General features: G+C 36.1%; 1 protein-coding gene across 2 annotated transcripts; it reads left to right on the top strand.

The window, feature by feature from the left end:
* The first annotated feature begins 9188 nt into the window (after window positions 1–9188).
* LOC309501039 (protein translocase subunit SecA-like) lies at window positions 9189–15367 on the top strand. Of its 2 annotated transcripts, none has more exons than XM_082172974.1 (2): window positions 9189–9521; window positions 9742–15367. In XM_082172974.1, exon 2 carries the CDS (start codon window positions 9752–9754, stop codon window positions 13352–13354), a length of 3603 nt encoding a protein of 1200 aa, XP_082029100.1. In that variant the 5' UTR covers window positions 9189–9521; window positions 9742–9751; the 3' UTR covers window positions 13355–15367. The 2 variants fall into 2 exon arrangements, with proteins under 2 accessions (XP_082029100.1, XP_082029099.1); XM_082172973.1 differs by having other exon boundaries at window positions 9703–15367.
* Window positions 15368–15937: the final 570 nt, after the last annotated feature.

The following is a 15937-nucleotide window of genomic DNA, read 5'->3' as shown; positions in this document are numbered from 1 at the left end:
TTCACACACACATGCACTGAAAATTATTACTAGTAACAATTATGATTATAGAGCTCTCTCATTCAATTATTACTAGTAACAATTATGACTATAGACAACAAATGAATTTTTACTATTCATAACATTTTTATTGTGTGTGAGTTCCTTAAATGTCATTTCCGTCACAGAATGCTCTTGAACACAACGCATATTTTGAGATGTGGTGGAAATCGCATTATTATAGACAACTCTTTATTATCATAAGCATGCATATAAGATGCATATCGGTACAAACAAACCTAAAGCCAGGAAGCATTTATAATGAATTAATCAGGAATCTCAAGCGTTGGAGGAATCAGAGGCCAGAAGGAAATATGTGAGTTGATCTTTCATGACCCGAGTGTTTCCTGTGGCAGACAGGAAGTGATGTGTGACTGCTGAATAAGCTTCCTATAGCAGTAGAGGACAAATATGTTATATATTAACATGGTTAGAGATTTGGTTTGACGTTTTCCTAGAGCTAGGAAGCTGCAATCCATGAACTAATCCAAAGACATTGGCAGCTGGAAAGTCCATATTTTTAAGCAGCTTAGCAAAACGTTTCTAATAACACAATTATGCATGCTTTTATGGAAAGGGATGTAAGGTATACATTTTGTGCATTCCCTGAGAATCAACCCCGACTTTACCGTCATGCATCGTTTGAGCTACAGCACTGTAAAAATTATTAAACTAAAATTTTGAGTTAATACAATGAAAGAGAAAGTTTTAGTTTCATTGAACTCAAAATGTTAATGCACCCCCGGTCACTTATGCTGGGTTATTTCAACCCATGTTTGGATCACATATATACAAACACAACCGTTGGTTTAAATTAAAGCCCCCCTGTGGTGAAAATCCAGCTTTTAATGTTGTTTATGTGTCTGTGGTGTTTTCAATATGTTTTAAGACAAAGCATGTGTAAATTCATAAGTCGACAGCATTGCTGAGTATTTCCTCCTTAAAACTGCAGTGAACCAAAGACAGTCTCAAACACACGCTTTGAAATCGCTGGTGTTTCTGACGTCACAAACTACCTTGTAACCAATCAGATCAACGTGTGATCGTCAACGAGTGGATCTCTGAGCTGAGTGAGTGAGTGGAGGCGGGGCTCATTTGAATATTCATAGAACCACGCATACTAAATGAGGCAAGGGTGTCGAGTTACATTCAAGATATTTTAAGGCATTTTTAAGGAACAAACATTTAAATGTGTCATTTTGGTGATTAAAGATGAGTTTTAAGTGATAAAATGACTGAATTGAAACCGTTTAAACCTATAGGTTAATTTAAACCAATGGTTGTCATTGTTTGTCCATATTTGACCCAAACATGGATTGAAACAACCCATCATTTTTTAGAGTTATTAAAGTTGAAACAACAAATAATTGTTTAATAGTGAGGATATTAATTTAATAAACATGGTGCTATAATGTTCAGCTTCAGAATGTGCTGTCAAATTGTTTTTATATTGCTTACATTTTTATTTTTCAAAAATTAACCAAATTTGAATTTTTTTATATTAGTGAAATATACAACTGATGGAAAGTGGACCATGAAATTGAAATGAACCTAAACCTAAAGTGATTGTTTATTCGTTTATTGCTTTGTCATTGGTTTTAACATGTTTATTTTGGTCTTAATAAGAGCGTCGAGTGTGAAGATTCTGGGACGGTTGAGAGATTGTTAACGAGGTGAGTCACTTCACTTACCATGGTAACATGCAAATGAAGGCTTTATTTAGATTCCGTCACATGACTCAATGCAAAACTGCGACCAAAGAGTTTCTCACTTTCATTCTCTGAGAGAGAATGACTTGAAATGTGTGTCATATTTACTATAAACTGTAATTGTTCCATCATATTTTATGATCAAAAGTTACATTTGTGTATATATCCCATAATGCAAATCAGATCACAGTTATTTCTTCTTAACAGCAAATTAAGAGCAAGTTATTACTTTTGTGTAAAAGTCTTCCTTGTTTTATCCTTTATTATCAACAAATAGCATGTACAAGAACATATCCCATAATGCAACAGAAGGACATTTCACATGCTTCTTTAAAAAATGGAAATAAATGAAATACATAACCATACATTGTTGAATAAGCACAATTAAACATTCCTTTTTATATGAAAGTATTAAACGAACAGCATACTGCAGTTGTTTAAATTGCTTGACTGTTTTCAGATATTGACATTTTATCTATGCATATTTTAACCTCCTTCTCAAGCACTGTAAAAAGACACTTTCCATTTGTGAATTTGCATTTGTGATTATGGAATTTGCATAAAAAGAAAATAGAATTTATAATGAAACCAGCATCCTTTGAGTAAACATCCTTAATATAATAACCTAAGATCACATATATATACTTATAGGATAAGAGAAATGAACATTAAAATATTCTCAACAATAAAACTCTCAACATCTTTGGGTATTGTTATATGTTCTCTTTGTTTGTCCATGGACTTTTATTATACTTCCTGTTTCCGGTTATGTCTGCCATCTTTGTAGTCCTTCTGTAGTTTTTGTAGTTTTCATGATTATTTGTGCTTGTTAAGCTTGTGTATTTTCAGCCCTTGAGTTTCTCTGGTCAGTTGTTGTTTGCACGTGTCTCTGTTCCTGGTTATTTGTTTATTGTGTTTCTCCCAGTAAATACTCCTTGCAGTCAGATCCTCTCCTTCTCTTCATCTCCCAGCTTCAGCAAAGGGATCTCGGCAGGACCGTGTTTTGCTCTTCTTCTATAGTTCACATCTGTGTTCCTCCTGACAGACACTAGAGGGTGTTGTATGCATATACTCATGTGTGTTCATCTGCATATTTTACATGTAGGCCTATATAAAGCATTTGAATTTCTCTGAAACTTCACAATCATGAAGATTTCTGAACAAGTTTTTTTTGCAGTTTAGTTTTAATAAATGGTCTGGATGGACCGTCACACACTCCTGAAAACTCTCTTTTCTCTCTCTTTCTTTTAAATGACCCCATCTAGACTTGAAAGTTAAGTCTCTTTGTTCAGGCCAGAGTAAACCCCTTGTAAAACATGCTTTCTTTAACGGTCGTGAGGCAAGTTTCTGGCCAAATGTACAGTATGCAATTTCGGATCTTTTTCACTTCTAAAAACTGTACATTAAACAGTAGTATATTTAATGAAAATGTCCCATAAGATCCAGGCTATTACAGTTTTCACCGTATAGAGTAAGGGAACTTACTTATACTTACAGGTTTATATCGTAGAATTTACTGTAGTTTAACGATACATTTACAATATTTTTTTTTACAGTAGCCGTTCAACAGTTATTGTGTATATGATATCACAGCACCCATGGAGAACAATTATTAACCTTAGTTTACACAACACAACTAGATCAACTACTGGAATAATCACACTTCATCTCGATTAATCACATCCAAAATAAAAGTTTGTGTTTACATAATATATGTGTGTGCACTGTGTATAATTATTTTTATATGTATATATTTAAGAATTATTTGCATGTATATACTGTATTTATATTTATATATAATATATATTTAAGAAATATTTGCATGTATATACTGTATTTATATTTATATATAATATATCTTTAAGAAATATTTGCATGTATATACTGTATTTATATTTATATATTATATATATTTAAGAAATATTTGCATGTATATACTGTATTTATATTTATATATAATATATATTTAAGAAATATTTGCATGTATATACTGTATTTATATTTATATATAATATATATTTAAGAATTATTTGCATGTATATATGTATTTATATTTATATATAATATATATTTAAGAAATATTTGCATGTATATACTGTATTTATATTTATATATAATATATATTTAAGAATTATTTGCATGTATATACTGTATTTATATTTATATATAATATATATTTAAGAAATATTTGCATGTATACACTGTATTTATATTTATATATAATATATATTTAAGAATTATTTGCATGTATATACTGTATTTATATTTAATATATATTTAAGAATTATTTTCATGTATATACTGTATTTATATTTATATATAATATATATTTTAGAATTATTTGCATGTATATACTGTATTTATATTTATATATAATATATATTTAAGAAATATTTGCATGTATATACTGTATTTATATTTATATATAATATATATTTAAGAATTATTTGCATGTATATATACTGTATTTATATTTATATATAATATATATTTAAGAAATATTTGCATGTATATACTGTATTTATATTTATATATAATATATATTTAAGAATTATTTGCATGTATATACTGTATTTATATTTATATATAATATATATTTAAGAAATATTTGCATGTATACACTGTATTTATATTTATATAATATATATTTAAGAATTATTTGCATGTATATACTGTATTTATATTTAATATATATTTAAGAATTATTTTCATGTATATACTGTATTTATATTTATATATAATATATATTTTAGAATTATTTGCATGTATATACTGTATTTATATTTATATATAATATATATTTAAGAAATATTTGCATGTATATACTGTATTTATATTTAATATATATTTAAGAATTATTTGCATGTATATACTGTATTTATATTTAAATATAATTTATATTATATATAAATACAAATATTTTATGTATAATTTTTTTTTTTTTATATATATACATGCATGTGTGTATTTATATATACAAAATAATTACACAGTGCACACACATATATTATGTAAACACAAACTTTTATTTTGGATGCGATTAATCGTTGCACAGCAGCACTAAAAATAATATTTACATGTTTGTGTACTTAGCTCTCATATCCGTAATAGTGTTTAATAATGTGACAGAACAACATAAGTGTTGCTCATTATCACTGGATCGATTTGTGTCGCAGTCTCAGAAGTCAAACTCTGTTCAAAGACTCAATTAAAGATCATTATGACAGACAGACCGTGAAGTGAAGGTAAATAATGCATGATGTTCAGTGGGTGCCTGGAAAGGTCCGCACATTAACATTACAGAACATTCAAATGACCTTTTGTTCAGTGGATTTTAAAGGCTCTTAAATGCCAATAAAGGACCTTTATTTTAAGCACTATAATTTAATGTATTTTGCATTTAAGTGTACATCTTACATCTGCAGCGTGAGCATTTACTTGCACACATGTCAGCTGTCATTTTTATTGCCTCTTCCCTCCCAATAGAATCACTAAAAATACAACTTGCAGCAGAAGCAAAACCAGCCTTTCTTATGCTGAAATACATGGAGGTTTGCATCAGATTCTCATGACTTCAGTTTTTGACAATTCTGCAATTCTATAAAGTAAACAGCAATGGCTCCTTTCTTTAGGCTCTGATTCACACAGACTCACTTAAAGGAATAGTTCACTTAAAAATGAAAATTGGCTCATTTACTCGCCCTCAAGTTGTTCCAAACCTGTATGAGTTTCTTTCTTCTGCTGAACACAACATATACAGTATTTTGATGACATTGACTTTCATAGTATTTTTTTTCCCCTAGTATGGAAGTCAATGGGGTCCAACAACTGTTTGGTTTCCGACATTCTTCAAAATATCTTCTTTTATCTTTGCATTTATTCATCAGATACAAGCAACGGGATATAACACAGAGAGATGTATTTGTTCATTCACTCTGAGCACTGAACTATGAGAGAAACATATAAATGTCACAATAAATACAGAATGAATGCACATGCAGTTACCCCATATATAAAATACTAATTGCACCTCAATGTATTGTATTACAAAACAGCATGCAGTAATAACAACATATTCAGTGTATATGATTATATTCATTCAAATGGATTCTGCTTTATTGGGACATTAATTGTATTCAACATTACCTTCCCTACACTTCTCTTAGTCCTAACCCTACACGTTAAACACTTTATTCCCACTTTTTGAATATTTTTGAGTTTCCAAAATTTTAATTTCTACTAATTAAAAATATTAATTTCTACTCCCTACCAATTATTACCCCCCTGCCCCCTCGTTGAAGTCAGAACCTGATTGCCTAATTCTAACCCCACACACAAACCTAAACCTAGGGGGGTAATAATCTGGCAGGGGTCCCGTGCTTCCTATCTAATAAAGACAAAAATGCCTTTATTAAAGGAGTGGTATAATGCCCTTTTTACAAGATGTAAAATAAGTCTCTGATGTCCCCAGAGTGTGTGTGTGAAGTTTTAGCTCAAAATACCCCACAGATATTTTTATATAGTATGTTAAAATTGTCACTTTTTGAGGGTGAGCAAAAACACACCGTATTTGTGTCTGTTCCTTTAAATGCAAATGAGCTGCTGCTCCCGGCACAGGGGGCGGAGCATCAAGAGCTTGTGTTCTTTTACCTCACACACACATGCACTGAAAATGTCAAAAACTTTTAGCCTTTTATGTTCAAACCGGAGTCAGAAAGATGGAGAGACTCAAGAAGAAGTGACAACATGTAGAAGCAACAGGACATTTCTGAATGGTTAGTTGATGAATTTATGAAGCTTATGTGTAGTTATCTTCTAGTCACTGATTAGCATATTCTGTCTTGATAATCTATAAATCGTGTTCCGGGGGCGGGGTTTATGTAAATTCTAGGGTTGGTGATGTCACTAACCCGGGAGGAATGTGGTGTAGTCTCTACCAGCCGTTTGTTGTAATCCTTAAAAGCAATATCTCCCTTTGCTTTGAACTTTGAGCGTCGTAACTTTGCAGATGTTGTTTATGATCAAACAGCAACATTATACACTAACTAAAGTTAGAAGAGTCAAATCATAATCAACCACCCCTTTAAAAGGCAGATTCAAACTCGGGTCGGTCGTATCAAAAGCTAATGTAAGCCCAGTCTCCGCGGAGTAAGTGTAAATATCTTCTGCCAATCAAGGATGGATATTTGCACTTGGTGTAAATAGACACTCCGCTATAGTATTTTTCTATGTACTGAATATAATATACAAGTTATCTATAATATATTGACAAATTGAACATATCAACGGTGAAATGAATCTGCAGCAGTCAGGAAGAGCTCTGTATGTTGTTTACGTTCATTATTATTGTAATGTTATGTGCTTTGAGACATGAGGTAGTTTAACGCCGTCTCTCGTGACGCTTTGCAGACTCTGCTCTGGCTGTGTGTGTTCATGTGTTTTGGAGGAGGCGTGGCTTTGGAGACGCTCTGAAGGGAGGGTGGGATCTCATGCTTTCAAAACTAGCTTTAAGTTTATATTTCACCCAATAAAAAGAACATAAAATGTTGGCAAATTTTTAGCTGTACTAAACTCAGGATCTGCAGGTGCAAATGAATGAGAGACACTCTTTACACAGCTTCATAATAGCGTCTCTGAGGACGTCAATCCCCTGACAATAACCCAAAAGAGAACGATTTCTCATCCAGAGAGAAGAGAGCAGGTAGAGCAGAACATCTATCTGATACAAGCCCTTAATAAGTCAATTATGTGGGTAATTAAAATGACAAATCTGACCCATTTTACACTGAAAAAAAGATGTCAAAAATCACGTCATGTTCTAGATTCCTGCAAGTTAATGCGCGAGGGATATGAGACGTCTTACCTCGAGTATATTTGGAATAATGTCATTCACAATGCCTCAGGATTTATTACTTTTGTCAAAGTTAAAGGGATAATTCACCCAAAGATGAAAATTCGGTCATCATTTACTTGTTCCAAACCTGTATGAATTTCTTTGTTCTGTTGAACACAAAAGAAGATATTTTGAAGAATGTTGGTAACCAAACAGTTTAGTTACTCATATTCTTCAAAATATCTTCCTTTGTGTTCAGCAGAACAAATAAATTAATTCAGGTTTGGAACAACATGAGGGGGTTTGCAAGAACATTGTTTCACTTTCAGTGTTGGTAAGTACCGAAAATACCTAATGGTGTTGGTGCAAGAGATTACTTGTGTATACTTTGCCTTTCAGGTGTGGTGTGGTGTGTGTTCCTTGGCCAACTGGTTTGGCTGCCATGCATGCTGGTTTCTTTTTCTCATGTTTTGTTTTTATTTTTTATCAGCTTGCATTTTCTTATTAAATACTACATTTGTGTCAGGCATAAATAGTAATGTTGATACTGCATACAACATTCAAGTAGTTTTAGTAACTGAATTATGTTTTTCCTCACTGGACGCTATAGTACACTTGCTGTGTGGTAAGTGTTGTTGTTAAGACACACTTATACTCTTTTTGCTTGAGGAATATTAAAAGAAAAAATAATTACATACTTGGTCATTTCATGAATATTTACTTATGGAACGGTATTGGTCAGAGTACTGAAGTTTGGGAGCCCTACAATCCATGCGGTTGGGCATCAGCTTTATGGGTAGAATGGTTAATTTAAATGTATTCAGTCTTCTCATCTGCTCGGCGTCACATTGTATAATCAAATATTTATCTGTGGTCATCATAATCATACAGTATGCAGGATTTCTTTGGTTAGGTCATTTTCTGCTGGGTTTTGTTTCTCTTTGATTACATCACATGATATTCAAGAATCTTATTATATATGATTAATGGGGGGGGGGGGGGGGGGGGGGGGGGGTGTTCCTTTTGCATGGTTTCACAGAATAGCACAAAATGCTTTTTCTTAACATAAAACACACAGCTCATATTTATGCCTAACACAAATGTATTATTTAATAAGAAAATGCAAGCTGATAAAAAAATAAAAACACAACATGAGAAAAAGAAACCACACTCTAAAAACTGCTGGGTTGTGTTAACCCAATTTTGGGTCAAATATGGTCTCACCCAACGTTGGGTTAAAAATTAAATTTAAAAATGGACAAACCCAGCCGTTGGTTTACATTTTTAATGTAACCAATGCAATTTGTCCATTTTTAAATTGCATTTTTGTCCATTTTTGATTTTGTCCAAAATGCAATTTGTCCATTTTTAAATTGCATTTTTTAACCCAACGTTGGGTGAGACCATATTTGACCCAAAATTGGGTTAACACAACCCAGCAGTTTTTAGAGTGCAGCATGGTGTTCATGCACGGAAGCCAAACCAGTTGGCCAAGGAACACGCACCACACCACACCACACCACACCACACCACACCTGAAATGCAAAGTATACACAAGTAATCTCTTGCACCAACACCATTAGGTATTTTCGGTACTTACCAACACTGAAAGTGAAACAATGTTCTAGCAAAAAACTTCATTTAGATTATTGACTACAGACAACATGCATGTTGAATTAGGGCATTACTGATTTTAGTCTATTTTAAATCATGTGCATGGTTTCTCAGATTATAGCACAACATGCTTTTTCTTAACATTAAACACACAGCTCATATTCCTTTTAACCACGTGATAAACTGGAGACGGTTCATATTCCGGGAAATTCCTGAGCAGGACTGACATCCTCTTCATATCCAGGTATAAATACTGTACAACTACCTTTTCTACAAACAACTTCAGAAGAGTTTTGCGTTGACAACTCTTGAATGTCTTGAAGGATGTAAGTACGATGAATAAATGCTTTCAAAAATCTGAAAAAATATTTTGAGAATACACACGTTATGCAATTTTATTGTTATAGTTACATTAAATATACATATTTTTTTATAATTTGTTTTGCTTAGAAAAGTTAGTTGAGCAGAAATTTTATTGATTTCCATGTGGATTTTTTTAAACCACAGATCGAGATTGGGAAAAAAAATATTTTTTCGATAATTTAGAGTTTTGAAAATGGAAGCATCTGAAAACCTGCTGTCAGCACGGCTGCTTTCCCTGCTAAAGAACGGACAGTGGGGAAAAGAAGATGTTGTCAAGTTGTTTAAAGCCCTCGTGGAGCAATTTTACGGTGATTTTCACACATGGATGATGAAAATCCTTCATCAAGTGGAAATTCACAAAATCAGAGCGTCGGATTTGACTTTCCTAAATTATGATAAAGTCCCTCAGTTTGTGGATAATATTGAGGCCAAAATTAATGACATAACCAAAAACACTCGTGAGAAATCACTGGATGAGATTTTGAAGGAAATCGGTGAAGATGCAGATATTGATGAAGAAATGATGGCACAAGTGACTGATATTGTGTGCCCTGAATCTACATGTCCACCAAACCTACAAGAAATAAGACAAAAACTGTTAACGCTCTGCAATGCAGTAGAAACCACAATGAAGTTTAAACCTCGAGTGACTCAGATGGTGAGCTGGTGCGTTCTCGTTCTTTCTAAATCAAGTCGTCTGGTTCAGGTTGGAACAGGAGAGGGAAAGTCGTGCATCGTGGCAATGTTTGCAGCATATCAGGTCATGATGGGAAAAACCCCAGATATCATCTCCAGTTCTCCTGTACTTGCTGAACGAGACGCTGAGGATTGGTCTGCATTTTATAAGGAACTTGATATAACCGTTGACGTCAACACCAATAAATCTGAAAACGAGCTGAAGAAGTGCTATGAATGCCAAGTGGTTTATGGTACGACTGTCAGTTTTGCTGGTGATTTTCTGAGACAACGCTTTCAACGAAAAGACGTGAGATCTAAGAGAGAGTTTCAGTGTGTTATAGTAGATGAGGTAGATTCACTAATGTTGGACAAGGGCGTTGAAGTGGTCTATTTGAGCAGCGAGATCCCACTAATGGAGTCTTTCAATGGAATACTGTCTGAAATTTGGTTAATCATCAACCAGCTGAAGTGTTTAAACACTGGAGAGATTTTAGGGCCCATTCAGCTCTTCTCTCAGATTCTGTCCGAAATCATACATGACAATAAAAACATTGATCGACTCAGGATTGTGCAGACGGCTGTGGACACAGGAGTCATGCCTATACAATCCTCAAAGCAAATGCATGAAAATGTTTTTAAATGCCTGGATAATGCAAGTGTTGTGAAAATGGTGGCATTTTTAACCATGTTTGTGAGAAATTTCCCTGAGTATTCCTTCAAGTTATACCAGGAAGGGCCTGATGGAAATTTACAGAAAATGAAAGAGATTACTCCAACGGATACAAATAATAGACAAGAAATATCAATTATTCTCCTGGAGGGTGGAAAATGTCGTGTTGTGCACTTTGAGGAGGACGGTTCTCTAGAGCCGTCGTTGAGGAAAAGGATTAAACAGGCTTGTCAATCTGAATCATCAGAAGAACTAAATAAATCTCACATCCCAAGCCTTGAAGATCTCATTAATGGCAAGATGAAAACGTGGATTGGAAATGCTCTGCTAGCCTCAAAACTGACTCTGGGCCACGAATACGTCCTTCATGGAGATGGAGTCGCTCCGGTTGATTTCAGTTCCACTGGTGTTGTGCAGAACAACATGAGTTGGGGGGACGGACTTCAGCAGTTTCTGGAGATGAAACACCAAACTAAACTATCCAACATGACTCTCATAACAAACTTCATGTCTAATGTGGGTTTATTCAATAAATACCCAAACCAGATCTATGGGATCACGGGAACCTTGGGGGACCAAACAGAGCTTGACATGCTGAAGAAGCTCTACAACGGCATTGAGACCTGTAAGATTCCCTCATTCAAGCGAAGGAAACTTTACGAGCTGGACGGCATGGTTGTACCTGAAGAGAAGGAGTGGATCAGGATGGTCTGTAAAGTTGTTCAGGATCAAGTGACTTCCACAGTCTATCGAGGCCCACGAGCAGCTCTCGTCATCTGTGAGACAATCAACCGTGCAGAAATGTTTCACACGGCCCTTTCAAAATCAAAAACCATCTCAAAAGACAAACTAAAACTCTACGTGAATAACAACATGGACAACTCTACGATAACAGATTCAATCATTCAAGCCGGGGACGTCATCATTGCGACTAATCTAGCCGGTCGAGGGACAGACCTAAAGGTTTGTGAAAGGGCAAATGAGGCAGGAGGTTTGTTCGTGATGCAAACCTTCTTACCGCTGAACGTTCGCGTTGAACAGCAAGCCTTTGGACGAACGGCTCGCCAAGGGAGTCCGGGATCTGCTCAAATCATCATGTGCACCAGTCACTTCTCTGACTCTGTTAAACTATTGATGGGTGAAAACACATCTCTCGCCAGCTCACTCGACCGTCTGGACAATTTTACCAGACAGATGTCACACGACAGTGTGTTTGAGGAAGCGGTTAAACGCTACGTGGAAAATCACAGCTCTCAAAATCATGAGGCAATGGTTTCCGCCCTAGCAGAGCTCTTAACCATGAATTCAAGTGATCTGGAAAAGGCGAAAGATGTCAGGAATGCCGGGGTGAATAAAAGACTCTCTGGGTTTCTTGAAAAAGACATTCCAGAAATCATAAAAAAGGAAGAGCTTTTTTCTGTTTACCTTGACGTTTTGGACAACGTTTACGAAGATGATATTTTCTCAGACCAGCGTGATGTGATTGTGTCCTCTCTTCATGAGTGTTGGGGTTTGTGGCTCCTGATGTATTTCAGTGAGGAAATAAATCCCACTGGGAAAAGCCTGGCCTTGTTGAAGGAACAGCTGAAGGTGGACTTGTCGAGTGCAAAGCAGAAACTTTTGAGCAAACAGTCCCCGTCCTCCATGGTCTACTATTACATCAGGTCTGGGAACAATCTCCGTGAGAAGGGTCGCCTTGCGGAGAGCATTGAGATGTACAGCAAAGCGTTGGAGGACGGTGCATCTGGGGAGATTATTCCTCTCTATAATCGTGCACTTGCTACTATTATGAAGAAGGATGCTGGCTATATTACTAAATCATTGGCTGATTTGGAAAAGGCTGAAAAGGCAATTGATTCATACAAGTCACATCTGGCACGTGTTCATGCTTGTGTGAAATTATCAAGACAAGAGCAGACAACAACAGAAGGTCATTCTTCGCTCACCAAACAGTTTCTATTGAAGTGTAAGATTGTAGACCAACTTAAGATGAACATTCAAGATGCTGTAATGAAGTTAAAGAGGGCTGAAAGCAGAGGAGGAGACGTGAAACTGACTGAAAAACATACAGTTTTTCTAAACGAAGACACTTTGAAGAGGGCTATAAGCAGACGAGATGTGAGTCTGCCTGAAACGCTTGCCCTTTTTGCGATAAATGAGTTTATAAAGAGGGCTAAAATCAGACGAGGAGATGTGAACTTGGCTGAAAAATATGTAATGCTTTGCACAGAAGATGGTAGGAAAAGGGCTGAAAGCAGAGGAGAAGATGTGAACCTGGCTGAAAGACTTACACTTTTGTTGTTCGAAGACTCTATTCACAGTTCTGTAAGAATTCTCGGAGAGATGTTAATGGAATTTGAACATGTCATGTCATTGGGTCTTGACACCATTTTCTTTTTGGACACTGCATTTTCTTTCAGGGGATTTTTGTCAAGGATATTTAGATAATAAGATAAGGGGCCCTATTTTAACGATCTAAGCGCATGGTGTAAAGCGCATGGCGCTGGTTCACTTAAGGCGTGTCCAAATCCACTTTTGCTAGTTTAACAACAGGAAAAATGGTCGGTGCCCCCGGCGCATGGTCTAAAAGGGTTGTCTCTATTCTCTTAATGAGTAATGGGTGTGTTTTGGGATTTACGTGCGTTAAACCAATCAGAGTCTCATCTCCCATTCCCTTTAAATGCCAGTTGTGCTCGCGCCATGGCGGATTCGCTAATTACATGACGGAATTTGATAGTGGAAAGACCGAACGCGTCTCCAGAGCGCAAACGGATCTGCTCGTGCGCGAGGTAAAAGTGCGCAAGCGGACCATCTATGGGACAAGCCGGATTCCACCATATCTTTATGTACACAATAATAATCTTTTACATTGTAATCCTTTTAATTTAAATATTTGGCATGTTTGTGTGCTGCTGTGCGTCTCTGCGTGTGTAATAAGCAGAGTGTAGCGCGTTGTGGATCCGCCTATAGGCGCACATTACTAACGCGCTCTTTAAATAACAAAAAAAATATCGCGCCATTAACATTAGGGGCCCTATCTTGCACCCAGCGCAACTGACTTTGTACACCGACGCATGTATCATTCCTATTTTGCACTCGACGCACAGCGGACTTTTCCCTCCACAGACGCATGTCGGTAAATTAGGAAATGAACTTGCACTCCGGGGGGCGGTTCAGCGAAAAGAGGAGGCGTGTTCCGCCGCAAACGTTCCCTGGTGCTATTTTGCAGTTTCAGAAAACAATTGCGTTATTCAGATGCTATTTTAAGGGCGCATGCTTGGCCATAATGTTGCGTGTGCTCAACGCACATACACTTTGCTTCTCTCATCTACACAGACGCAGCAGTTCCCATTTTTGCAAACCGTACATAATTACAAGGAAAAATATTACCACATGAGGGAAATCATTGTTGTGTCCATGAAGATGTGAAAAAATAGGCATAAATCTAGCTTACACATTTACCCAAATTATTATACGCCTGTTTAACTGAAGCTAATTTGGGTGTGTTTCTCCATCCCAATGTCACTTCTCTGTGTTTTACGGCCCTGACGAGAACGTCGGTCTCCTCGGCTGTGAACCGCTCCTGGCAAATCCGCCGTTATAATAGCCATCCGCCATGGAACAAGCGCGCCTGCTCTTAAAGGGAATGTGAGATGACGCTCTGATTGGTTTATTTCACGTTACGCCCAAACCACACCTATGAATAATGTAGCTACTTCAGACCAACCCATTTTAGATTTGCGTCGGGCGCAAGAGTCATTTATCCCGCCGGTATAATAGCAATAGCGCCCGAGATCCGCCCACAAAGTTACTTGAGTTTCACGTTTGATACTTTCGTTTCAGATCGTTAAAATAGGGCCCAAGGTGTCTTGAAATGTCACACTTTTCGTAATGTGCTGTCAGTTTTTAACCGTGCTGTCAATACGGTATCAAGGGTTTCTTATTCCTATGACTTCATATTTACACAAGTTCTTCATGCTGATCTAAGCCAGACGGCTCGGCATCAGTGTGATCCATCTCGCTTAGATTGACGTACTTCATACTAGAAATGTGCCTCTTAACATTATCATTTAAATTAATCTAAAACTTGTAAATTATGAAAGATGTTATAAATGTTGCCTAACCAAAAAAGGATACATACTCAGATATTGTCCTGCACCATGTTTAGGGTTAATAAATATAGATATTATGTTGTGTATTTATGTATATGTTTATGTATGTAATGTTTATGTATGGTATATGTACAAGTAATTTAAGTGCAAAAACTGAATCTTCATTTAATGGAATTATGTAAAAAAAAACAAGGACATTGTCTTTGTCTCCGTAGGCTATAATTTCTGATGTGACTTTTGTTTGATGGTTTAATAGAATGGCGACACTTCTTCACAAACAATATTTAGGAGTAGCCGACTGTAAGCTAAGTTGAATATTAATATAAATTGAATGCAAACTAAAATGAATATTTAAAGGTACAATATGCAAGAATTTTTGCCGCTAGAGGGCGCTACATTCCAAACAACAACAACGGCGTAGCTTGATGACGATGTGAAGGAGCGTGGAATGATGGGAACTGTCGTTTTAAACTCCACCGTGGATGTAAATCAGTCATACGGGAATCGAAAAATCATGTTCATGGATGAGGCTAAGTTCTATTTTTATAAATGTTGCGTTTAATGACATGCTTTTTGTGGCGAGGGGGGCGTGGTTCAGCGCGGTCTGTGATGGGAGAGAAAAGAGACGAGCAAGTAGGTCAAGTGCAAATGCACCTGTGTCTTATTGCAGTGATCGGCGTGGAGAGACCGCTTATAAGCCGCGCTGGAACGAGAGAGAGACTGGGGAGAAAATTGGACGCAGAGGAAGAAAACCGGTGGATCCGAGCTCTCATTTTTGAACTGTTTTGTGCCGTTGCCACAGTGAATGCGCGTTGTGCGCGGCTTTTGTTTGTTTTGCTTTATTTTAATAAAGTACGAGTCCCAGTCACGACGACGCGTCTTCTTCCTTCCTGACTCTTAAACCTCATCACACTTTTAT

This window comes from Leuciscus leuciscus (assembly GCF_965113295.1).
Source record: "Leuciscus leuciscus genome assembly, chromosome: 6".
In the NCBI taxonomy this organism is placed as follows: Eukaryota; Metazoa; Chordata; class Actinopteri; order Cypriniformes; family Leuciscidae; genus Leuciscus; species Leuciscus leuciscus.
The sequence above is the reverse complement of the archived record's forward strand: the minus strand, read 5'-3'. Positions and strand labels throughout refer to the sequence as shown.